The sequence below is a fragment of the Dipodomys merriami genome, unplaced genomic scaffold (assembly GCF_024711535.1).
Source record: "Dipodomys merriami isolate MVZ:Mamm:240054 unplaced genomic scaffold, mDipMer1.0.p SCAF_4, whole genome shotgun sequence".
NCBI lineage: Eukaryota > Metazoa > Chordata > Mammalia > Rodentia > Heteromyidae > Dipodomys > Dipodomys merriami.
Window position 1 is genome coordinate 12159432 of NW_027205603.1, and position 24452 is coordinate 12183883.

The following is a 24452-nucleotide window of genomic DNA, read 5'->3' on the forward strand; positions in this document are numbered from 1 at the left end:
ACCAACAAAATTAATAACAATAACAATATGCCACAAGTAAAAGAAGCGATAAGAGACATTAGAAAACATCTGGTACTGGATAAAAATGAAATAATAACATATTAAGCTTGTGTGCAAAAGGTGGGCACTGGTGGCTCATGCCTATAACCCTTGTTACTTAAGTTGCTGAGATCTGAGGATGGTGGTTCATAGCCAACTTGGGCAGGCAAGTCTACGAGACTCTCATCTCCAATAAACTACTCAGAGCTGGAAGTGGCACTGTAGCTCAAGTGATAGAATGCTAGCCTTGATTAAAAGAAGCTCAGGAACAGCACCCAGGCCCAGAGTTCAAGCCCCAGGACTGGCAAAAAATGATAACAACAAACAAACTTGTATGCAGCCAAAGCAGTGATTAGAGGGAAATTCATAGCTTTATCCATTTTATCTCCAACTTCATTAACATGGCTAACTAACAGAAGTCAATGCCCTTTATCATGGAGATAAACATACACACCTACCCCAGGACTTCTGAGAAGCTGCAATTAAAGATTAAATGAGAGTCTGTTTATGCTTCTATTAGAAATTGGGGGATATGTTGTAACAAAAACCCAAGGAAGCTTATTCACCATCATGTTTCTTAGTGGCTGTAGGGTCAGGTATTTTTTTTCACATTGTTTTTCTTTCTGTTTTTTCCCTTTTCTTTATGGTACTTGGGAACTGGATCCAGGGCCTCAGGCATGACAAAAAGTGCTCGACCATGAGCACATCCAGAACCCTTTTCACTTTGGAAGTGGTACCTGGATGTGCATGCCCCAGTTCACTCTAAGTTTCCCTGAGGTATGATATTTGGGGGGTGGCATTTATTTCCTACTGTCTTTCATTCATATATCTTACTAAATGTGTGTATGTACACTCCTGTTCATCAGAACCAATAAACATTATACTATCATAACAATGGACTTGAACAATAAGACATTGGAGAGGCAGTCAAGATTTCTAGTTTCTGGACACTGGTGCCTCATGCTTGTAAATCCTAGCTACACAGGAAGGTGAAATCTGATAATCATGGTTTGAAGCCAGCCCAGGCAGGAAAAGTCTGTGGAAACTTATCTCTAATTAACCATTCCCAAACCAGAAGTGGATCTACAGCTCAAAGTGGTAAAGTGCTAGCCTTGAGCAAAGAAGGTGCAAGGACAACACTGAGGCTCAGAGTTTAAGTCCCAGGATCAACCTAAAAAAGAGGGACTGGGAATGTGGCTAAGTGGTAGAGTGCTTGCCTAGCATGCATGAAGCCCTGGATTCGATTCCTTACTACCACATAAACAGAAAAGGCCAGAAGTGATGCTATGGCTCAAATGGTAAAGTGCTAGCCTTGAGCACAGAGAGGCTCAAGAACAGAGCCCAGGCCCTGAGTTCAAGGCCAGAACTGGCAAAAAAAAAAAGAAAAAAAAAGAAAGATTTCTGCAATCTACATTATGACACAAAGTCAAAATGATGAGACAGGTCTGAGGTAATACAGTAAATATCACTGTATTGTTATTCTTGCTTGCTGAATGTCACCCCAGCTGGGTCTTCACAAATAGTTAGAGATAGTGAACACTTCCATCACACCAGTAGCTATGCATTAACAATAAAGCAGCATCTGAAGTTCCCCTAATCAAGTTCATGATAAATTAGCAGCTTTTCTCCAGTATCCATCTATGTTCTATATGAGCCTAAATTGAATAAAGTTTGTATCTACTTGATCATCTCAAGCCTTTCAGTTGTCTATAGTTGGTAATTTGTGTGTATGTGTGTGTGTGTGTGTGTGTGTGTGTATGTATGTGTGTGTGTACACAAGGCCTGGTTGCTGTCTGAGCGTTTTTTGCTCAAGATGTGTAGCACCCTAATACTTGAGTCACAGTTTCACTAATGGCTTTTTAGTGGTTACTTGGAGATAAGAATTTCTTGGGCTTTTCTGCCTGGACCGACTTGGAACCAAGATCCTTCCAACAGGTCTCCCCAGATCTGAGCCTTCTAAGTAGTTAGCGATGGCCTGCCAGAGCCCAGCTTACAGGGGATAACTGCAGTGCTTATCGCTGCATGCGTGACTGCTAGTGCTCCAGTTTGTAATGACACGTTATTAATACCTCAAATATCAGGACTTCTTGTGCCTTTCAAGATAGAATCACTCCACTACAGCCTATATATCTCACTGACAGCTATAGTTCGGATCTAAGTGTTCCCCACATAGGAAAAGATTGCGCTCAGGATAGGTATTATGGGCAGATGGTCCAGATTTTAAAAGCCTGATGATTGTCAAAGAAGGGGAAGAAACGGCTGTTGTGAACGCCGGAAAGCCCTTCTTCATAGTTAAGTAATAAAGAGCCCTGGATGCCTCTCCCGAGCGTGGTCAGCGCAAAGCAGGGGAGTGGGTTGGCAGGACATTGTGCATCTGGACACCCCTTTGCGCCCCAAGCACGTTTTGCACACGGATGTTTGTTTTTGCTCACAGGGAGCCGTGCTTGGCACCTGCATACACGATCTGCAACTATCAACATTCGCGCACGAGCAACACGTTTACACGCATACCGCATACACGCACACTGACTGCGGAGGCGAAGCGGGGACGGAGGGGGAGCGCCCGGAGCTGGCCGCTGCCCGGCCCCCGCCCCCCCCTGGACGGCGGGAACTACAACTCCCGGCGCGCGCCACCTCCGGGCCGGCCCCGCCCAGGGGCGGCTCGGCCGGGCCGCGTCGCCGCTCAGGTCCCTGCACCCGGAGTCGCCGAGAGCCGGCCGGCGACCCGCATGGAGCCCCGCGCGGCGGACGGTTACTTCTTGGGCGACGTGGGTACGTGCGAGGCCGGCGGAGGGAGCGGGGCCGGGGCCCGGCGGCTCCCGGGGACGCACGCAGCTCCTCGGGTGGCTTGGGTCCCCGAGCTCGCGGCTGGTCGGTGCCCTGGGGCGGTTGGGTGGGTGGATGGGCGGCGACCCCGGGGTCCCGAGCCCCGTCCCCAGCGGCTCGCGCCCCGGCCGGCCGGCGGGCTCGGTCATCCGAGTGACGCCCCACGCGCGGGGGGTTGGCGCGACGGAGCCATCCGAGCGGGCGCCGCGCACCCTGCGGGAGATGCGGGGCGCGTGCCCAGTCCGCCGGGCGCGAGGGCCGGGCAGTCCCCGCACGTCTCCCGGGGTGCCTGCTGCTGTCAGGTCAGCCGGTGTGCAAGTCACCCGCAATCCCACGGAGGTGGCCCCGGAGTCCGCCCTGGAGTGAGGACACCGGGGCACACTCGATGGCCCTGGGGTGAGGGGAGGGCGGGCAGGAGGTCGCTGGGTGCATCGCGCCGGCTGCGATCCCCAGAACCCCCTTCCCGTGCCCCCCCCCCCACGTCCTCTCAGCTTACAAGGCCGTCTCCCTTGGCTTTTGGGCAGCCCACAAACACAGTGGATCCGAGGATAAACCGACACTCTTTCCGTGGTTAATAAGACAAAATGAATTGAACTGCAAAAGTACCCAGAAAGCTAGGAACTGAAGGTGTGTGTGTGTGTGTGTGTGTGTGTGTGTGTGTGTGTGTGTGTGTGTGTGTGTGTGTGTGTGTGTGTGTGTGTGTCACATGCGAATACAAATGAAAGACCTAAGTTAGGGGCTTAGTATCCAGAAAGCTAGGAACTGAAGGTGTGTGTGTGTGTGTGTGTGTGTGTGTGTGTGTGTGTGTCACATGCGAATACAAATGAAAGACCTAAGTTAGGGGCTTAGTTAAAGGGAGCAATGGCCGTCAGAACGTGGCAGATAGATTTCAGATGATTTTGCACACCACCTGCAAATGATCAAAGGCATTTAATAAGTCTTCCTTGGCCTTCCACCGCGGGCGGCACGGACTTTGACCCTGACGGTGTGATCTGTGTGTGATCGCTGCAAGAGAACATGCCATGAATAGCTAACCTGTGAAACCCGAGGAGGCACCCATTTTATTTTGCTCAGGTAGAGTTCAATAGCATGACATAAGTTTTGAGTGTATTTTCTTCATAGTTTGCTCGAGAACTATCTGGAGACATAAAGCAGGTTCTAAACTAATGGATGCACAACTTTAGGGGCTTGTGGATGTTTTTGACATTGCCATTTTTAAAAATTCAATACGCTTCTTTTAAAAGTATGTTCTGCTGACATTTCCAAGCCTAACGGTGTTCAACAATAATTCTATTAGTGGAAGTGGATGCTTCACTCATTTTAACGTTCTGATTGATCTCTCCTATTTTTGTGACGTAGAATGCCTCAGAGAGGCATTGCAGAATCTTAGGAGCTTTTTACTCAGTACATAGAATTTAAGGAGAGTCATATGTCTTCTCTGGCTCCCCACGTATTCTTGAACTTGCAGAACTTTGTCTCTATACTCTCTTGGTTTTTGTTTTATTTACATGAATTTATTCTCTCCTTACTCTTCATTTGATGAGGTCTTTGGGGGAAGGGACTAAGAAGATTCCCATTTCTAAATGGAAATGTCCTCAACTCTGTCATTCCTTTACTTCTGTGTGTGTGTGTGGGGGGGGGGGGAATCCAAAATAAGGCAGTACCCCAGGGCATCTTTTAAAGGGTAGAGCGATACTTACAGTGGGAAACTTATCCTAAAGTAAGAATTCAAAAAGACATTGTTCACAAACCAGAAAAGTCTTAGGTCTAAGAACAGAATCAAAGTAAACAGTAAGTTATAAATGCTGATCACTTTTATAGGCAAAACGTTATCTTATTTTCTCCATCAAATGGCCATGAGAGATGCTACCTCATATCATAAGAAAACTGAGGCATTGGGATTTAAAATGAAATAGGTCCCTAAAGTTCTCATCAGAACTGGAGAAAACAAGCCAGATGTAGTGATTCATGCTTGTAATTCCAGCACTTAGCAGGATGGGGCAGAAGGATGGAGAATTCAAGGCCAGCTGAGAAGGATGCCCTGTCTTATAAAACAGGAAGGAAGGAAGGAAGGAAGGACATTTATCAGGATACATTGTTGTTTAATGCGTGGAACTGTCAGAATGGAACACCCCCCACCCCCAACCTTGTACAACTAATTATGCTAATAAAATTAAAAGAGAAAGAGGGAAAAGAAAGGACCTATCATTCTGAGGCAAAGTCCAGGCTCACTGTGCTCTGTGGTTGGAGCTTGCGATGGAGGAGAACATGCCTCCTGGGGTGGTTAGAGCCATGGGAAGGTGTAACAGATACTGGATGAGGACTGGGGAGGTATGGTAAGAGAGTAAGGCTCTTTATTGGATTTAACAAGCCCACTATTGAAAGAACCCCCCCACCCCCATCCTTAAGGCAACAGAATCTATTCTTAGTTTTCTCCACTTCTTAGGAGATTATTTGTAACTTCTTTTCTCTTTGTCTTTTGTTTTCAAATTTTGTTTCATTTTCCTTTTTCCCCACTCATACCAGGTTTTGTCTGGTTTGTCCCTTAAGGGAAAGCAAACATTTTAAGTTTTTACTTCCATTCAATGTATTTTAAACCACCATGTGTCATTTGGCCCCAAGTTTACTGAACAGAATATTTTGGGGGCTTTCAAAAAAAAAAGTTAAAAAGACATGGTTGAAAAATCTTTAAAGGAAGAAAACCAAACTATTAGGTGTTCCTAAAAATAAAAATAAACACACACACACATGTGTGTGTGTGTATGTGTGTGTGTGTTGGGAATTCAGGCAACTGCTAATTTCATCATCATGAAGTTCAGGAAACAGATGGGGGACAAAGGAATGATCTATTTTTACTGTCCTTTTCTGAGAGTATCAATTATAAAGAATTTCTTTTTCTTCTATGGGCTGTCCTGGGATTTGGACCTCAGGGTCTCTGTTGCTAGACAGGTTTTCTTCCTTTTGAGCCACTCACACTCGCTGGCTGTTTTTGCCTTAGTTGTTTTTTGGATAAAGTCTGGCATTTTTGCCTGGGGTCAACCTCAGATTGTGATCCTTCCAGCCAAGCCTCCTGAGGAGGGAGCTGGATGCCTGGTAGGTCCAGCCAGCAATTGTAATGGATTTCTAAGGTCTTTTGCAGCTCTACCATTCATTGTTAGCATTCTGAGGGGGGTGGGGGGGATAAGTCACTTAGGACTCTGAGCTTTTCCATGAGAGAGAAAGGTGAGCCTTTTGAGAACCCTCAGAAAAACCCTCAGCTTCCCACTCCTGTTCATGGTTGTTCATAGTTCTTTTTCTGACAAATATGGCTGACCTTCTTCCTGAACTTACATTTATTGGTGGTGCATGTTGAGGGCTAGCTCTATCATTCCAAGAGTGTTTATTGGGGTGCTTTTGGGAAAGAGCTTATTTTAGAGCCTGGAGATTGCTTTCAGTCCTCAGATGACATCTTCAGGGAGGACTTATCCCAAATTCCCTTTAATGACTTACTCAAAAGAAAGGAAGGAAGAAAGAAAGAAAGAAAGGACCGAAGGAAGGAAGAAAGGAAGAAAGAAAGAGAAAGACAGACTCCCCAGCCTTCTGATATTTAGGAGTGCAAGAAAGAAAAAAAGAAAGAAAGAAAAAGAAAGAAAGAAAGACTCCCCGGCTCTCTGATATTTAGGAGTGCATCATGGATCTTTGGCCCTGGTTCAAAGCCACACTGCTGGATCAGCTTTGTTCTTGGTGGATTTGAAAATACTCGTTGCTATAGTGGTTTCAGGAGGGTTTGCTCTGTTTTTCAGTGGGCATGGCCTGGGCTGGCCAGCTCCATTCTCCTGGCTCTCTGGGAGGTCAGCCAGGTCTGAGCTGAACAACCACTACTAGGGCTCAAAGAGCAGGACTCTGCCCCTGGAATGACTAAGTGGGATGCTGGTGAACTAGAACTCTGGAGATTAAAAAAAAAAAAGAGGAAATCGATTTGTTGCCCTTCTTGATATCAATACATCAAGGCTGCCTATCTAGCAGAATTCCTGGTGATATAGCAGTGGGCTGTGTGGGGCTGGCTCAGGCACACCAAATACAAAGAATGTAGGTTCTGTCTCAGAGGCCCAGGAAATGAGTAGGTGAACTCATGAGGGAGTTGGGGGAAAGTGGGGAGAGGATCTAGCTACTAGGACTAGAGTACAGTATGTGTGTATGGGGAGGGGGAGGAGGGAGCTTGTTACAGAACAAAGATCTGGCTCAGGAGCTCCAAATAGGACTCATAGAAATACTAATAGTAGCTGGGCACTGGTGGCTCATGCCTATAATTAATCCTAACTACTCAGGAGGCTGAGATCTAGAGATCACAGTTTGAAGCCAGCCTGGGCAGACAAATCCGAGAGACTCTGATCTCCAAAATCAGCAAAAAGCTGGATGTGAAGGTGCGACTCCAAGTATCAGTACTGGCCTTGAGTGAAATAGCCAAACAAAAGTATAAGGCCCTGAGTTCAAGCCACAATACTGGGCCTACCTAATAGTGTTAGTAATAATCTTGTAATAGTTACAGCATCTGTCAGTTACTACTTGGAATTGGCAAGGCACTATATAAAACAGTATGCAGGCATTAGTTCATTTAGTCTTCTCATTTTACAGGTTAGGAGACTGGAATTTTGTGTGGATGGATTGATTAAAATGGCAGAGCTGTTTGTAGGTGACAGAGACTGGATCTGAACTCATGAGCTGAGTGACTTTTTGAGGCTGGTCTACCGTGTACATCAATTCCCTCAGGAAAGACTGATGCTGAGATCTATGCTGAGAACTCACACTAAGGCTTTTCAGGCTCGAGTCAGTCCTAGTCTGGGCCTGGTCTTCAGATGTGGTCTGGAAGGAGACACAAAAGGCCGAGAGGGCTGTGGGAGCAGTGAGCAAGAAAGATCCATGCTGGTTTAGATACTGCGCTTATAAGGTCCTGTGAGCAAAGGACTGGTATGAGGGTTTGCAGTTACCTGTCATTCCTTCTTGTGGTGACCTCAGCAGTTAGTTAGCAGTAGACATGTAGTTGATGTTCAGGAAGCCTTCTCATTCTGAGGCTAAAGTTTTGCTTTGCCATCTCTTATTCAGGCATACAAGTAGCAAATAAACACATGAAAGCACGCAAGTTTGGAAGAGGCAAGAACGGACTAGAGTCAGAGCTGCTAGTACTGAACCACCAATCACCAAACGCATTGCTATGCAGGGCTGCGGCCTTGGCTTTTGTTATAGCACCTATTTTCCTTTTAGTGGGTGTGTCCAGACTGTGTGGTCATAGCCTTGTCTGGCCTTTCAGGTCACTGTCTAGGACTAGGTAGACTTGTAAGAGGCTGAAAAATGAGTTCAGTCAGGGCAAGGACAGAGCCAGCTTCCGGGTTAGGAACTTCAGTCTGGTAAGCAGAAGTTGCTTACTTATTCATTCAGATCCCTGTGTGTCAGATCGATACTGAAGATGGAGGATCCCAGGTGATTACCTTAGCAGAAAGGCTGAGAAGAATACAGATCAGCCATTGGTAGAGATAGGGTTTAAGAAAGGGCATGGGTGGGTAGACGGCATAATTGGAGGCTTCCTGAAAGAGCAGACATTCCACGCAGTCTTGGTTGAGGATGATTTAACTCACAGTTGACTCACTTGTGGGGGGGGGTGGGGGGAGATAGGGCTGGGGGCTTGGGGAGGGGTATTCTAGGCCTGGGAAGGAACAATGCCTACAGAGCATTGAGGAATGAGACCAGGTGATGGTCTGTGATCATATTGATGTCAGTATGGTGTCACGGTGTGCTGGGTGCCTTACATGCAGAGTTTATCCTGAAGAATGGCTGGGGGATGTTCAGCTGGTCCCACTTGACCAGCTTGTTATTGAGTTGCATTGGGGGAAAGGGGATGGTGCTGGAGACAGTAGCCTAATTATGTGGCAAGGATTTAGGGGCAAAACTCTGGTCCCAGAGGAACTTACTAGAACAGTACACCATCTGCGCTTTCCAGAGGGCATGCTATCAGGGAGGCAGTGAGCACTAGAATTGGGGAGGGAAAACATCTGGTTAGCAACTGGGGTCCAAGAACAAGGGATGAAAACAACCTGTATTCAGGCCTGGCCAGTCAGACTACAAAATGACGGTGAGAGTGCACTCACTCTTCATGGATAGATTTAAAGTCACCCACCTTGAAGTGATATTTAGCCTTCTCAATTATACATAAGTTACTGTTTTGTTGTTGGTTTTTGTTGGTCCTGGGGCTTGAACTCAGGGCTTGGGCACTGTCCCTCAGCTTTTGTGCCCAAGGCTAGCACTCTACCACTTTGAGCTACAGCTCCACTTCTGGTTTTCTGGTGGTTAATTGGAGATAAGAGTCTTACACTTTCCTGCCTGGGCTGGCTTTGAACTGTGATCCTCAGACCTCAGCCTCCTGAGAAGCTAGGATTACAGGCATGAGCTATTAGCTCCTGACAGGTTATTATTCTTTACCTAGGAGTGGCAAACTTCTTGAGACTGTACAGCAGTCAGAGGTGTGTGTGTGTAGAACTGCAGGGGTCAGTGATGAGCTAGCTACAGGTGTACCTGCAGAGCCCACCCAGCCTCTGTGTGGACAGTGGTGAGAGATGGAATCCTGGATGTGAGCAGTTTCCTTACATACCCAGTGAGAAGTTTGGACTCCACCCTCTGGGCACTAGGGATTGCTAGTGGGTTTTTAATAAGTGTGTTGGGACCAATTACACAAACACAGCTGGTGCCTTGAGTGTCATTCAGGGGCTCTGAAGTCTTACACATGTTCATTGGACCTGGGTGGAAGAGACAGTGTCTTAGCAGACAATGGTTTCCTCTCTAGGTTTCTGGGTGGAGCGTACCCCAGTGCATGAGGCTGCCCAGAGGGGTGAGAGCCTGCAGCTACAGCAGCTGATTGAGAGCGGCGCCTGCGTTAACCAGGTCACGGTGGACTCCATCACCCCCCTGCACGCGGCCAGTCTGCAGGGCCAGGCGCGGTGCGTCCAGCTGCTGCTGGCGGCTGGTGCTCAGGTGAGTGACCCTGGGGACCATCTCCTAGCTTGGCTGGCAGCTGCGGAAGTGGATAGGGAGACCTCTAGAGGTAGGAAAGAGAAATGGGCCAGGAAGGGCTCATGGATGGGGCAACTTTAACATAGTGGTGGCAGTGTGACCCGGCCTATAGTATGCAGAGACAGGCAGGCCAGCCACACGCCAGGCACAGGCTCTCTGGGAGGGAAGCTGGGTGAATGCCGAATCGCTGTTGTTGAGGCTCAAAGAGCAGGGTTCCAGATTCTAGGATGGCTAAGTGGGGTTCTGGCAAAACCAGGTTTCTGGAGGCGGGGCAGACAGCAAGGAACAACATTTTAAAAATTCTGACTTTGGTTCTTTCCCTAGCATACCAGGGCTAGTTTTAAGTTGCCAGCAATTTCTAGCAGGCCTACTACCAGGCTGCTCAGAGCCAACCAGCACACCCTGGGTAACGTATTTTTTTGGTCAGTTGTCAGACTTGAACTCAGTGCCTGGGCACTGTCCTTGAGATCTTTTACTCAAGGCTAGTGCTCTACCACTTTGAGGCACGACTCCACTTTTGATTTTCTGGGGGTTAATTGGAGATTGGAGTCTCGCAGACTTTCCTGCCCTGGTTGGTTTTGAAGCACAATCCTCAGATCTCAGACTCCTAAGTAGCTAGGATTACAGGCATGAGCCAGAAGTGCCTGGCTTTCAGGGCACTCTTAATTGGCTTGACCCATACCTCTACTTTGAGCATTTTGCTGGTTAATTGAAAATTGTTTCATAGACTTTTCTACTCAGGCTGGTTTTGAAACGCAATCCTCAGATTCAGCCTTCCAAGTAGCTGGGATGATAGGCCTGAGCCATTGATGCCCTGCCACACAGAGTGTCTTACGAGGAATGCAGCTCTGGTCTCAGAGTTCTTGTGTGGGGAAGAGGTAAAAGTGGTATACTACCCACTCTTTCCTGAAGCTAGCAGTGGAACAAGTTCCAGCATGTACCCACACACACAGTGGCTGATCTTGGACAATTTCAGAGTGGAACTTGCCAATCCAGGGGATCTCCTTTTTCTGCCCTATGATTTTCATTCTAGATGAGGCATGTTAAGGCAGCCTTGGGTGCTTCTTTTAAGCTGAGGCTTGAATTAAAACCCATCTTTATACCCTCTTCCCGGCTTGCAACCCCAGGTTCTCCTTCGTGCTCTATGCTCAGTAGTTGTTGGAGGTGGTGGCAAGTGAGGCTAAGTTTGACCTTCTAGGGAGAAAAGAACATCAAATTGGAGACTTCCATTCTTAGGATCATGATTGTCACTGCCCCCACCCCAACCTCCAACCTGTATATCTTTCTCTTTGAACTCCCTTGCCTGGCATGGTGCCTTAGTACATAAGAGCAAACTTGTGCTTGTACCAAGTTGTCTTTGCAAAGATGAATCTATGAAGATGAGAGAGAGGTACATGGGCTTTAGCCTGTCCTTTATCATTTGTTTCTTTTCCTTGAGGTGGATGCCCGCAACATTGATGGCAGTACTCCTCTCTGTGATGCCTGTGCTTCAGGCAGCATTGAGTGTGTGAAGCTGTTGCTGTCCTATGGGGCAAAGGTCAACCCTCCTCTGTACACAGCATCCCCATTGCACGAGGCCTGCATGAGTGGTGAGTTGATGTTAGGGACCATTGAAATGATATAAATGCCAAGCATACAGAGCCCAGAGGGGGATGTTGGCATGGAAAGGATTCATTTAAAAGATATGGGCGCTGGTAGCTCATGCCTAGAATCCTAGCTACTCAGGAGGCTGGAGATCTGAGGATCATGTTTCAAAATCAGCCTGGGCAAGAAAGTTCATGAGACTCTTATCTCCAGTGAACTACCTAACAAACCAGAAGTGATGCTGTGGCTCGAAGTGGTAGAGCACTAGCTTTGAACCAAAAAGCTTCAGGATAGCTCCCAGACCCTGAGTTCAAGCCCCACAACCAACAAAAAGAAGAAAAAAAAAGATTTTGGGGAGGTATTTGGCTTGCACAGAAGTACAAAAATTGGGAAGCAGTAAAAATGACTCAAGTTCCAACGAAATAGCACAAAAGACCCAGAATAAACTCACCTCCCTTTGTCGGTCATGGGTCTTGAACTCTGGGCCTGGGGGCTGGCCCTGAACTCTTCAGCTCAAGGATAGCACTCTACCACTGGAGCCACAGCACCACTTCCAGCCTTCTGGTGGTTAATTGGAGATAAGAGTCTCATGGACGTTCCTGCCCAGGCTGACTTTGAATCTCGATCCTCAGATCTCAGCCTCCTGAGTAGTTAGGATTACAGGTGTGAGCCACTGGCGCCCGGCAGCCAACTGACTTTTGACAGAGGAGCCAAGACATGGAGCAAGGGCCACCTCAGAGAGGAAGGACTCCAGTGTTCCTTCCCTAGGTGTTCCCAGGTGGGGTCCCAAATCTTTGATTCTCAGCAAGAGGGTGGATATGACCTATTCCCCACTGTCAGGTGGGCCGGAAGCCTGCACAGTCCTCAGGAAAGGACAGCATCTCCAGCCTTCCCCAGAGCTGTATAGGGTTGTAAACCGCTCCCTAGATTGGGACATTGTCATCAATTCCCCTTCTGTTTCTTGTACCTGAGCACAGGCAGTGAGTCCCAGCTGCCGTTTGCCATGCGTATCGTTTTCAGTGAGCAGATTCATGAATGTTCCCATTCTTTTCCATTTATTTTAAGGGAGTTCTGAATGTGTGAGGCTTCTTATTGATGTTGGGGCCAATCTGGAAGCACACGATTGCCATTTTGGGACCCCTCTGCACGTGGCCTGCGCCCGGGAGCATCTAGACTGTGTCAAAGTGCTGCTTAATGCAGGTGCGTGGTGGTTTACCTGAGCTGTCGTTTACCTGTGTGGGTTGCTTCCCTGTATTGGTATTTATCTGTGTGAATGTCTTACCTATGCTATATCTGGCAAGCAGCTGGCCAGGAGAGACAGATGGTTCAAAGCAGTCTCTCCCACTTACCAGGAAGACAGACCTTGGCCTCAGGTTCTCACTTTTTTTTTTTTTAGGTAAGGTGCCAGCCAGGCCATGTTGGCCCTCCACGCAGCTGGGAAAGGCCTGGGAAAGACGTGGGAAAGAGAGAGAGCCGGGAAAGAGAGAGAGCTAGGAAAGAGAGCTGGGAAAGAGAAGAGATCTGGGAAAGAGTTGGGAAAGAGCTGGGAAAGAGAAGAGAGCTGGGAGAGAGAGCTGGGCCTGGGCTAGACCTTATCTAGGGTATGGGCGGAGAAAGGTGTGGCCACATCAAATTCAGATGTGACCTCAGTAGATGCAGATGTGACCTCTTCTAGGTGTGCCAGTTGCCTAGGTAATGCAGGTACTGGGTGGAGACCTTGCGGTGAAGAGGGTGGAGTCTGCTCATCATCCAGGAGCGGACCTTACATTCCAGCCTTTTAATAATCATGAAATAGGGCGCGGATTCTCTGGCTACTTCCTGCTGACAAGGGGCGTTGACATTAGGGGTAAAAGGCTGGAATTTGGTCCACTCCCAGAGAAGGCAGCGAGCAGCCGCTGTCCCTTGGTGGCGTGAGTCCTTAGATGAAGTCTGGAGAAGTCTCATGAGGCATTGAGGGGCTGGAAAAAAAATACTAGAGAGCAAAGAAATGGCAAGAGGAAGGACTTGGGGCTGAAAATGTTGGTAGAAATGTCCCTAGCTACTTCTGACATCTGGCGACTAGGTAGAGGAGAAGTCAGGTGACAAAGGCAAGAATATAAATTCCTGTTCAGTTAATAGGTAGACAGGTATAGACATTGGCAGGCTTCTTACTTCTATTGACCTCCCAGCTCTGGTTAATTTTGAAAGGGCAGGCACAAAGTGGCTGATGTGACATCATCTCCTCTTACTCCTCTCCATGTTCCCTTGTTCCCCAGACTGGCTGAGTCTAGGTGCTCATTGCTGGGATGGCTTGTCCCAGCTGGTATTCAAGGAGGTTTGAACTCAAGGCCTGGGCACTATCCCTGAACACTTCTGCTCAAGGCTAGCACTCTACCACTTTGAGTTACAGTACCACTTGCAGTGTTTGCTGGTTAGAGATAAGAGTCTTGAGCCATGCTTCCAGGCTGGCTCTTTGCAGGTTAGTTGGGAGATGGAGTCTTAGGGATTTTTCAGCCCGAGCTGGCTTTGAGCTGCAATCTTTGCCACAAAAGCCCTTTGTTATTTCCAATTAAAGCAGCAAGGAGATCAAGTAGAATAAGTAGAGTTTACCTGGTCCTTATCAAGAATTGCCAACAAATATTCTGAAATGACAAAACTCATTAGATGTGATGAGGATTTTAGCACAGATAGGCCCAGTATTTTAGAACCACGTAGTCAGTAGTAGAATACACAACACAAAACAAAAAAGACAAAACTCAAAACCTAAAATTTTGACATGTGTAGACATCTTTGCTAACAAAGCACATCAGATGGTTGGGCATCAGTTACCAGGGCCTGTGAAAAGAGCAACTTGTTAGCAAGGCACCTTAGAATAGATTGATGGAGTAGTAAACTTGGTGGAAGGTTAAGGGTTAGATGGGGCCAAACCCTTAACCCACCATGTGGTCAAGATGGCGAACTCAAGATGGCGAATTTCTGAAAAAATGCAAAGAAACCCTGAACAAATAGATCAAGCCTACATTGGCTAGCCTTTGAGAGGGAACCTAGAGGGGGGGTCCCCGGGACCCAGCCTGCTTTGCATTCTTCAGGGCACAAGCCAAAATGTTGTAGAAAAGATAATAGGAGAGATTGGGAAAGTTGGACATGAATGGCAGAGAGAGAGCAAAGAGAACCTGAAAGTAAACAGACTTCTGACCATTTACCATTGCAGTGGCAGAAACTGTCTACATCTGAGAATTGTGTAGGAGAGTCAGTCTGGTGAGTGAAGGAGAGCTGACCAGGCAGAAGCGGTGTCCCGACTTCCCCCAGAGCCCTCTATAGAGAAATGGCCAAGCCCCAAGCGTCCTCGGCTTCAGAGGTGACCGGCCTTTCAGCTAAAGGCCGTAGGAGCTTTCTGGCGTGGCGTCACATCTGAACAGAGACTGAGCAACAGAGAACTGTAGAGAGTAGTTTCACTCACCAGAGTAAAGAAGTGGTGTGGACGTAGATGTGAAGGCCAGCAATGGTATTGATATGCTGTGTCCGTAGCAGACAGATGGGTTCACAAAAGGCCGTCAGAACTATGGGTATTCCTCAGAGCAAAAGAGGGAAAAGAGGGAAAAGAGAGAAAAAAAAAAAAAGAAAAGAAAAAGAAAAAAAAACGGAGAGGAATCTCACCTATCCTGACTTTAAGCCCTTCCTGGGTTTCGGCACCATTTATATTAGGTTTTTAAAAAGAGGTTGCCGAGTAAGAACCACACCATGCATGTGGTATTCAGGTAAGCGGTAGGTTTATTCAGTAGACCTGCTGGGACCAGGCCATGTTGGCCCTCCATGCGGCTGGGAAAGGCCTGGGAAAGACCTGGGAAAGAGACCTGGGAAAGAGCTGGGAAAGAGCTGGGAAAGAGAAGAGAGCTGGGAAAGAGCTGGGAAAGAGGTGGGAAAGAGCTCAGGTTCTCTATAAAGAATATAAAATCTATGTTGCAGGGCTCCTGGGGATACCTTTAATAAAGCATCCATAAGACCTAATATTATTGGCGCTTAACAAATATGAATGACTATTGTTGTCGAGAACAGACAGGGTTCACAATACCTACTTAGAGAGAAGGAGTTCTGATAGGGATAGGTGTCATTTAGGAGAAAGGAGCATTTGAATCCAGTCATTGTCTGGTCAAGTTTGAAAAGGCACTAGTGGTTCATGCCTGTAATCCTAGCTACTCAGGAGGCTGAGAATGGAGGATCATAGTTCAAAGCCAGCCTGAGCAAGAAAGTGTGAGATTCTTATCTCCAATTAACCACCAGAAAACGAGAAGTGGCACTATGGCTCAAAGTGGTAGAGTATTAGCCTTGAGTGAAAAAGCTCAGTGACAGTGCCCAGGTCCTGAGTTCAAACCCCATGACTGACCAAAAAAAAAAAAAAAAGACAATACAGAGAGCTCTCTAAGGTAGAAGAGTTGTACATATTTAGGATGGAGGCAGTCTTTTTTTTCCCCAAATATTTTTGATCCTCAATTAGTTGAATCTATGAATACAGCACTCAGGGACTTGGAAGGCTGACTGTAATGCAGAAACCAGGTCCAATTGGGGAAAACAATGGAGAACATTTGCAAGTTCAGGTAACAAAGCTGGGAAGCTCAGTAGCCAACCTCATGACTCAACAATGTCACAGAACCCTCTATGCTTTTGAATTTTGCAATTGTGATTCACTCCATGTTAACTATTCTCTAGGGCAGTGGTCAGTGGTTATAGCAGATTCAGACTTAAAATCCAGACACTTGGGATTGTAGACATGGCTCAGGCGGTAGAGCACCAGCCAGTGAGTGAGAAGTATCAGATAACAAGTTTGAATCCCAGTTTTGGACCCCCCAAAAATCCAAACACTTCACTGGGTGCTAATGGCTTATGCCTATAATCCTAGCTACTCAGGAGGATCTTGGTTTGAAGCTAGTCCAGACAGACAAATCCCTAAGACCCTAGCTCTAATTAACCAGCAAAAAGCCAGAAAGGGAGGTGTGGTTCAAGTGGGAGAGTACCAGTTGTGAGTGAAAAATCCGAGAGAGGTGCTCCAAGGCCATGAGTTCAAGCAGTGGTATTGACACTAAATAAATAAATAATCCAAACATTTACTTGTTCTTCCCAAATGCCTCCAACATACCTACCGTAACGTTCTACTGACCCAAACTTGATCCCATGTCCAAAGCTGAACAGATCCCCTCGGGCTAAAACTCTGTGAATTTCTGATGCATTCAACTCTTGATTATTTAAACCAGTTACTAAAGTAGAGAAAGCACGTTGGACACATTAAGGCCAGTCCTAGAGCTGAGGTCTATTTACTCCTTGCCAATATCCCTACTCCACATTGCCAGATTGTACATTGCTGAGGGAGAGCTGGAAATGTATAGTATAGCCTTTTACAAGGTCTTGTTGAAGCTGGTAGCTCTATGTATAACTTGATGGCTAAGTACTTTACTTTCAGGAGTCCTTGGATGATGAACTAGATTAGCTTCTTCTTTTCCTTAGAATTACTTTTTTTTAAAAAAATTGTGTAACAGGGCTGGGAAGGTGGCTCAGAGCACTTGCCTTGCATTCATGAGGCCCTGGGTTCGATTCCTCAGCACCACATAAGCAAAAAGAAAAAAAGCTGGAAGTGGTGCTATGGCTCAAGTGGTAGAGCACTAGCCTTGAGCTGAAGAGCTGAGGGACAGTGCCCAGGCCCAGAGTTCAGGCCCCACGACCGGATCCCCCCCAAAAAAATTGTGTAACATTTCAAACCCACAGAGAAGTAGTGAGAAGCAATAGATTATTCCTATTTATTTACAAATGGATTGTGTGTGTGTGCATGTGTGTGCACTCACACACATACACATACACCAGTACTGGGGCTTGAACTCAGGGCCTGGGTGCTGTCCCTGAGCTTCTTTTGCTCACGGCTAGCACTCTACCACTTGAGCCACAGCTCCACTTCTGGCTTTTTAGTAGTTAATTGGAGATAAGAGCCTCATGGACTTTCTTGCCCCGGCTGGCTTCAAACCATGATTCTCAGATCTCAGCCTCCTGAGTAGCTAGATTATTGGCATGAGCCAGCAGTGCCTGGCTTCACAAATGGATTTTTATAGAAGTAATGATTTTGCACTGTTGGGCTTGGGTCACAGGCCTGTTGGAAAACCTAAGGAGAGCCAAGCTCCAGGGAATGGAGAAAAGATGCATCAGGTCCTTGTACATGTGATTTTAGTACACTGCTCAAGTCCAAGCCAGTTTTTGTCCTGGCTCCCCAAGTTCTGTTGTTGGTGATACATGTTCTCTACTTGGACCTTCAGGAGCCAATGTGAATGCAGCCAAACTTCATGAGACTGCCCTTCATCATGCAGCCAAGGTGAAGAACGTTGACCTCATTGAGATGCTCATTGAGTTTGGAGGCAACATCTACGCCCGCGACAACAGGGGGAAGAAACCATCCGACTACACATGGAGCAGCAGTGCCCCAGCCAAGTGCTTTGAGTACTATGAAAGTGAGTTGGACTCCTTTGTGTACATGGTCCTGTGTCCGCCAGGCCGCCAGGCTCAGCCCCCCCCCCCCCAGCTTGCTCATTTTTCTGGAACTCCCTGTGATGGCTTAGTGTTTAAGCCTCAGCTCCGATATTTTGCCACTGAAGGATGTTGTGGGTAGGAGCTCTTTTGTATAAGTGAAGGGCTCTTCTTGGGATCCCTGTGGCTTCAGCTTCAACATCACAGAGCCAAGGAGACCTCATGCTTGGAGTAGCAGGCAGCAGCCACTACCACCCGCTCTAGTACAGACTTTCCACTTGTGCCTTGTTTGGCTGAATGTCTGACAAATGATTCTCCCCATCCTAGATGAGTTTCTCTGGCTCATAAAACAAAAACAAAACAAATCCCACCATTTAAAAGCCATAAAAGCCACAAAATTAAATTTCCATGGACATTACAAGAATTCTGTTTCCTGCTCTTCCTTCCTCCTTCTGTTGACCTTTCAGAGGTCTCCTCCTGGTCCCATGCTAACTGCAGGGTAAAGGGAATCTTTTTCCACTTGCACCCTCACATCCATCAGCTTGCTCCTGCCTAAAACTAACTTCCCTTACTCTTTGATTCCCTTCTTCTAGAGACACCTCTGACTTTATCTCAGCTCTGCAGAGTGACCTTGAGGAAGGCAACTGGAGTTCGAGGGCTGGAGAAAATCGCCAAGTTAAACATCCCTCCCCGGCTCATCGACTACCTTTCCTACAACTGAGCTGTAGGAAGAGGGCCGGGCAGACTGATCACTCACCTAGCCTCAGGAGGCCGGTGTCCTGGGTCACGGTTGTGGATGTGACCCTGTGCTATTTTTCTGGAACTGATGCTGTCACTCCAGCATAGGCGTAACCCCTCAATTTTCTGCTTTTCACTGACTTCCCTCTAAGGAATAGTCAGGACAGATATCAAGGAGCCGGGCTGGAGACTGAGGGGCACGGTGGTTGAGTTTTGTATGTTTGGGTGTCATGCTGCAGAAATACGAGGTCCCAGTCATGTGTGGCCTGGAATGGCCACGCTGTGGACATTCTGCTATCTAGGCACCCTTTCTGAGGTACCAGTCAGCACTTTCTAAGGCCTACCTGTGCTCAGGTGGACCATCACTCAGGGGCTTTATACAGGTCATACCGAGGAAAGCTCAGGCTTTGTATCACCGCTGCTAGAAGTGTTTTTCCAGTATTAGCTTGCATACAAAGTTATGTAGGATATATGTCCATACTGTAATACTAAGATTTGTCAATGAGTGTGTAGTCATTTCCAATGTAAAGGGCTATTAGAAGACTCTTTAGAACTTGCTTTTCATCTGTTAAATTCTTCACCATCCCTTTTTTCCCCCCTCCTTCTAATTCCTTGAAGCTATAAAACTAGTAGAAGTGGTTAGGAGTACCCATTGGGCATTAACATTCAGTTCTTCACTCATTTTTCAGATTGTTAAGAATATTTATCATGTAAGGTATTGGTTCAGGGCTTTGACCTGAACCAGAATGAGATACATCAGCCAGGAAAAGGCAGAATGAGAAAATGTTTTGCAGTGTCTTCTTGTAGTCATAAAACTGTTCTTTCTCCTTGCAGGCCACAAGGTGAAATATAATAACAAGTCTTGTATTCATATTGGCTTTGCCTAGTATCCTGTATCTTAATTTAAAAACATATATACAGCAAGGAGTTAGAGGATTTTGCATAATTAGTCATCTTCTACTGGGAAGAAGATTCACTCCCTTTCCAATGTAATCTTAGATCTAAACTCTGAAAATAAAAAGAATGTTCTTGCATGTAATAATAATATTTTTAAAAAGCATTGGTCTGCCTCGTTCATTTTAGTAATAGCAACTTGACTCTAACAATGAAATCTGACATCTCTATCCAATATATCTCTAAGAATCAGGTCCCACAACCTTAATACTCAATAAAAATTGTTGAATGAAGCTCATCCTTGTGTTTACGTGACCCTTTTATTAAGATCAGAAACACTGGAGCAGACTCTGGTAGAGAAGTAACTTCCTTTCAAGATACCAGATGAGGAACATTTTAGGTCTTTCTCTGTTCTGAGGCAGGGCTGTGATGATAGACAGGCTTCTTTGATCCTTTGGGCCTGGATTGGTACAGTTGCAAAACTGACATAACAGGTCAGACAGAGACCATTAAAAAGATCTTGACCAACTTTTCACTTCAAGTGAGGAAATGAGTTTCCACAAATTCATAGATTGTCATGAGACTGAAGCTAGGTGATTAAAGGATCTTTTAGAAAGTATAATGTATTCCTCAAAAAGTTATGTGGTTCCCTGTTGTCTGGATTTGTTGATGGTTGTAGACCTTACACCTATGTAAACTGTTCTCTCTGTGTTGGCCTGGTACCATGTCTTTCAGAAGTATTATCAGAACACTTCCCAGTTTATGTTTTTGAAACAGTTTACAGTGTTGGAGAAGGCCTTTGCAACACAGTTTACAGTGTTGGAGAAGGCCTTTGCAACACATACAAAAAGTAACTGATAATCAAGATATAAAAAGATCTTTTTGTCAACCATTAAGAAAAAGCTAGGGCTGTGAAGGAGGCTCCGTGGTAGAGTGCTTGCCTTGCATGCATGAGGCCCTGGGTTTGATTCCTCAGCACCACATAAGCAGAAAAAGCCAGAAGTGGTGCTGTGGCTCAAGAGCTAGAGCGCTTGCCTTGAGATGAAGAGCTGAGGGACAGCGCCCAGGCCCAGAGTCCAGGCCCCACAACTGACCAAAAGAAAAAAGAAAAAGCTAATACCTGGGTACTTAGGAGACTGAAGCAGGAGGATCATGAAATGGAGGCAGCTTGGGCTACATTATCAGAAGGAGGAAGAGAGGGAAGAAGAGGAGAAAAAAGAAGAGGGAGAAGAAAGAAACAGGCAAAGGAAACAAGTATTATACACATATTTCAGTATTTCATTTTTCATGAAAATTTAATTCAGAGAGGAGCAACAATGGAGAAAGCATTGTAAGAGCATTGTCAAAATGAATTCTTAAAAATTCTTTTCATCCTTTGAGTGTTGGTGCCTTTTGGGGGGGGGGTCTACTTTTCTTAGATAAACTAGACCTTAAAAGCCCTAGATTGGGGCTGGGAAGGTTGCTCAGTGGTAGAGGGCTTGTTTTGTATGCATGAGGCCCTGGGTTCCATTACTCAGCACCACATAAATAGAAAAAGCCAGAAGTGGTGCTGTGGCTCAAGTGGTAGAGTGCTAGCCTTGAGCTGAAGAGCTGAGGGACAATGCCCAGGCCCAGAGTTCAAGCTCCCAGAGTTAAAGCTCCACCACTAACCAAAACAACAACAACAAAAAAGCCCTAGATTAAGCTGGGTGCTGGTGGCTCATGCCTGAAATCTTAGCTACTCTTGAGGCTGAGATCTGAGAATTGTGGTTTGAAGCCAGCTGGGGCAGAAAAGTCCCCGTGAGGCTTTTATCTCCAATTAACCACTCAAAAGCCGGAAGTGCCTGAGTGGTAGAGCAACTAGCCTTGACCATAAACAGGCTCAGGGACAGCACCCACGCTTTGAGTTCAGGCCCCATAACTGACCGAAAAGAAAAAAAGGCCCTAGATTATTCTCTGGTTCATGACACTACCTTCACCTCCACTGAAGGAAAGTGCTAGATAAAATGCCTTGATTGAACCTCATCTGCTCTGGCATGGCTCCTCTAGCCGAGTTGTGGATGAGCCTTATGGGTATGACTGGCTAGACTCCAGCTTTAATCCCTTTGGAGGAATCAAAACACAGTGCCTCTAAAATAGGTACCATCTTGCAGCTGCATCAGCTGTCTCCACCCTGTGCTGGGCTTTCTGCCTGGCCACTCTGGTCCCAAGTGCTACTTGTCCTCTGTAGCTAGGAAGTAGGAAGTGATGAAGGAGATAGGAAGGGATTCCAGGGAGATCCTGGCAGTAGCTGTCCATCACTAGGTTCCTTCCTGATAGTCCCTTGGGGGAGGAAATGGCATCTTGTCTCAAACCATAGAGATACACCTGTGCTCTTACCTCCAACATCTAGATCTGCAGAGAACTTGCAAGTCATTTAGGGCAAAAAGATTTGTTTTTGCAGGTCTGCTTCCTCCTTGGATGACTGACTTTGTCAGGAAGATTGCTCATGCTTGCTTCCCAAGGACAACACCATTTTCCTCTAAGCAGTAGAGTTCTTTCATTCATGAAAATGAACTAAAACTGCCTCTGAGAACAAAGCCCCTCAGCTTGCTCAGATTGCAAGCAGCTGAGCTACCCCACAGACCAAAGCAGCACCACAAAAGTCCTGGGAGGCTGTGGTTTGTGCCTATGCCCTCTGGGCGGGCCTGTTCTCCCTTGGATAACCTGGCAAATATTTCCAGACCCGGGAATCTGTGCCATTTTTCCTCCACCGTGTACCAGATGGCATTGATGCCTAGGTTCCATTGCCGGCATGAAACTCGCGATCTCTCAGAATTTGAATAAAAATATGTCTGAAGTTGGTCCAATTTAAATGGGTATCTTTGAAATATTTATAAGCTTATTACTTCCAAACTGAATAGATTCATGGTCTCTTCCTCCCCCTCCCTCTCTCTTCCTTTTTCTTCCCCTTCCCCTTCCCCCTCTCCCTCCTTCCTATCCCATCTGATTTAAAGCACATTTACTTCCCAGCAACTGCTCTCCAGGTGTGTGGGTTTTGTGAACCCAGATTTTAAAGCAGAGGAGAATTTACTCCTAATCTCTGGGCCAGGATGCTAGTTTAGTTATTTGGCCTGAATGATAGGTAATCAAGAAAGACAATCCCCACTGCTTCATATGTTGACCCAAATACTGAAGCTCATTCTGATGTGTTACGGACAGAGAACCGGGCAAGGAAAGACGCAGTCTTTACTCATTCCTTGGCCCACTTGCCTATCCATCCCTCCTCATATTTTGTTTTTCATTGTTACCAGCTTTTCTGTCTTAGATTCTCTGCTGGGTACTAATGGGTATGAAAACAGATCTGGACCTGGGGGAATTTATAATCAGACCCACAGGCCTAGGCAGGCATAAGAACCAATATTATCTGATGACTTGAAGGTTAGATAACGATCATGGTCTGATTTCGTAGGCTTAGATCCTTTTTCCCAGTATGACAGTACGAGTAGATGAAGTCTTAAGGAGAGATGAGGTCAGTAGGGGAAGAGTTCTGGGCAGGATTAGTAGCCTTCTAAAGGAGGCTGCAGAGACTGCCTTACCCCAGCTACCTTGAGAGAATGCATTAAGAAGATCCGGGTCAAATAGACCTAATGTAAGTCATACTCTTTGATTTACCAGTGGAGAATTTCAGAATGGACATAAAACTTTCCAAAGCCATCTAATCTAATCCAGTACTTTTTAAAATTTTTGTCAGTCATGGGGCTTGAACTCAGGTTCTGGGTGCTGTCCCTGAGTTTTTCTGCTCAAGACTAGTGCTCTTTGAGCTATTATGTCACTTCTGGTTTTCTGGTTGATTAATTGGAGGTAAGAGTCTCATAGACTTTCCTGCCTGGGGTTGGCTTTGAACTGTGATCCTTAGACCTCAGCCTCCAGAGTAGCGAGGATTACAGATGTGAGCCACCAGTGACCAGCTCCGGGTTTTTGTTTTGTTTTGTTTTTTGTTGTCATTTGGTTGTGGGGCTTAAACTCAGGGCCTGGGTGTTGTCCCTGAGCTCTTTTGCTTAAGGCTAGCACTCTACCACTTTGAACCACAGCAACTCTTCCTGTTTTTGAGTGGTTAATTGGAGATAAGAGTCCATGGGAGGGGGGAGTTGTGGAGGTGGGAGGGAAGGGATGGTAGGGGAGAAACAAGGGATGGGAGGGGGAGGCAGTACTCCATAGGAAATGTACTCATTACCTTGCTCATGTAACTGTAACCCTCTGTACAGTATTTTTTTTTATTGTGAAAATATTGTACAGAGGGGTTACAATTACATGGGCAAGATAATGAGTACATTTCTTATCAAGCATTGTAGCCTCCTCCTTTGTTTCACCTTCCCATCCCTTCCCATCCTCCCCCCACCCCTCCCCCTGCCCAATCCTCCCCGCTCCCCCCACCCCCCTGTACAGTATTTTTATAATTAAAAAAAAAAGTACAAAAAAGAAAAAAACGTCTCATGGGGACTTTTCTTTCTGCCCAGGCTGGCTTCAAACTGCAATCCTCAGATCTCAGCCCCCTGTATAGCTAGGATTATAGGCATGAGACACTGGTGCCTGGTTTTTGTTTTTGTTTTTAAATTTGTAGCATGCATCAGAGTAATAAGGAGTGCTTGTCAAAAATGTAGAATGCTGGATTTTATCCCCAGAATTTCTAGTTAACTTTCAAGTGAGACTCAAGAATCTGCATTTCTAGTAGGTTCCAGGAGGTGCTGGTAGAGCCAGAGGGAGGGGGGCATGTTGGGAGGAACTACAGAATGAAAAACCACTGTTTTAATCCACTACTCCATTGTCCTCTGTGCTATCCTCTTTCATTTTCCTTTCTTGGCTCAGTTTGGTTCATGGTCCTTGAA

At 46.3% G+C, this 24452-nt stretch overlaps 1 protein-coding gene across 1 annotated transcript; it reads left to right on the forward strand.

The window, feature by feature from the left end:
- Positions 1 to 2717: 2717 nt before the first annotated feature.
- Positions 2718 to 19903, forward strand: Asb13 (ankyrin repeat and SOCS box containing 13). Its single transcript, XM_069990547.1, has 6 exons — positions 2718 to 2811; positions 9680 to 9867; positions 11345 to 11495; positions 12556 to 12690; positions 17766 to 17957; positions 18567 to 19903. The coding sequence occupies exons 1-6, from the start codon at positions 2769 to 2771 to the stop codon at positions 18692 to 18694; spliced, it is 837 nt and encodes a 278-aa protein (XP_069846648.1). The 5' UTR covers positions 2718 to 2768; the 3' UTR covers positions 18695 to 19903.
- Positions 19904 to 24452: the final 4549 nt, after the last annotated feature.

Coding starts and splice junctions, on each gene's coding strand:
- Asb13 (XM_069990547.1), top strand. CDS start 2,769: ATGGAGCCCCGCGCGGCGGACGGTTACTTCTTGGGCGACGTGG. Junction 12,691..17,765: donor CAAAGTGCTGCTTAATGCAG/GTGCGTGGTGGT, acceptor TTGGACCTTCAG/GAGCCAATGTGAATGCAGCC. Junction 17,958..18,566: donor GTGCTTTGAGTACTATGAAA/GTGAGTTGGACT, acceptor CCCTTCTTCTAG/AGACACCTCTGACTTTATCT.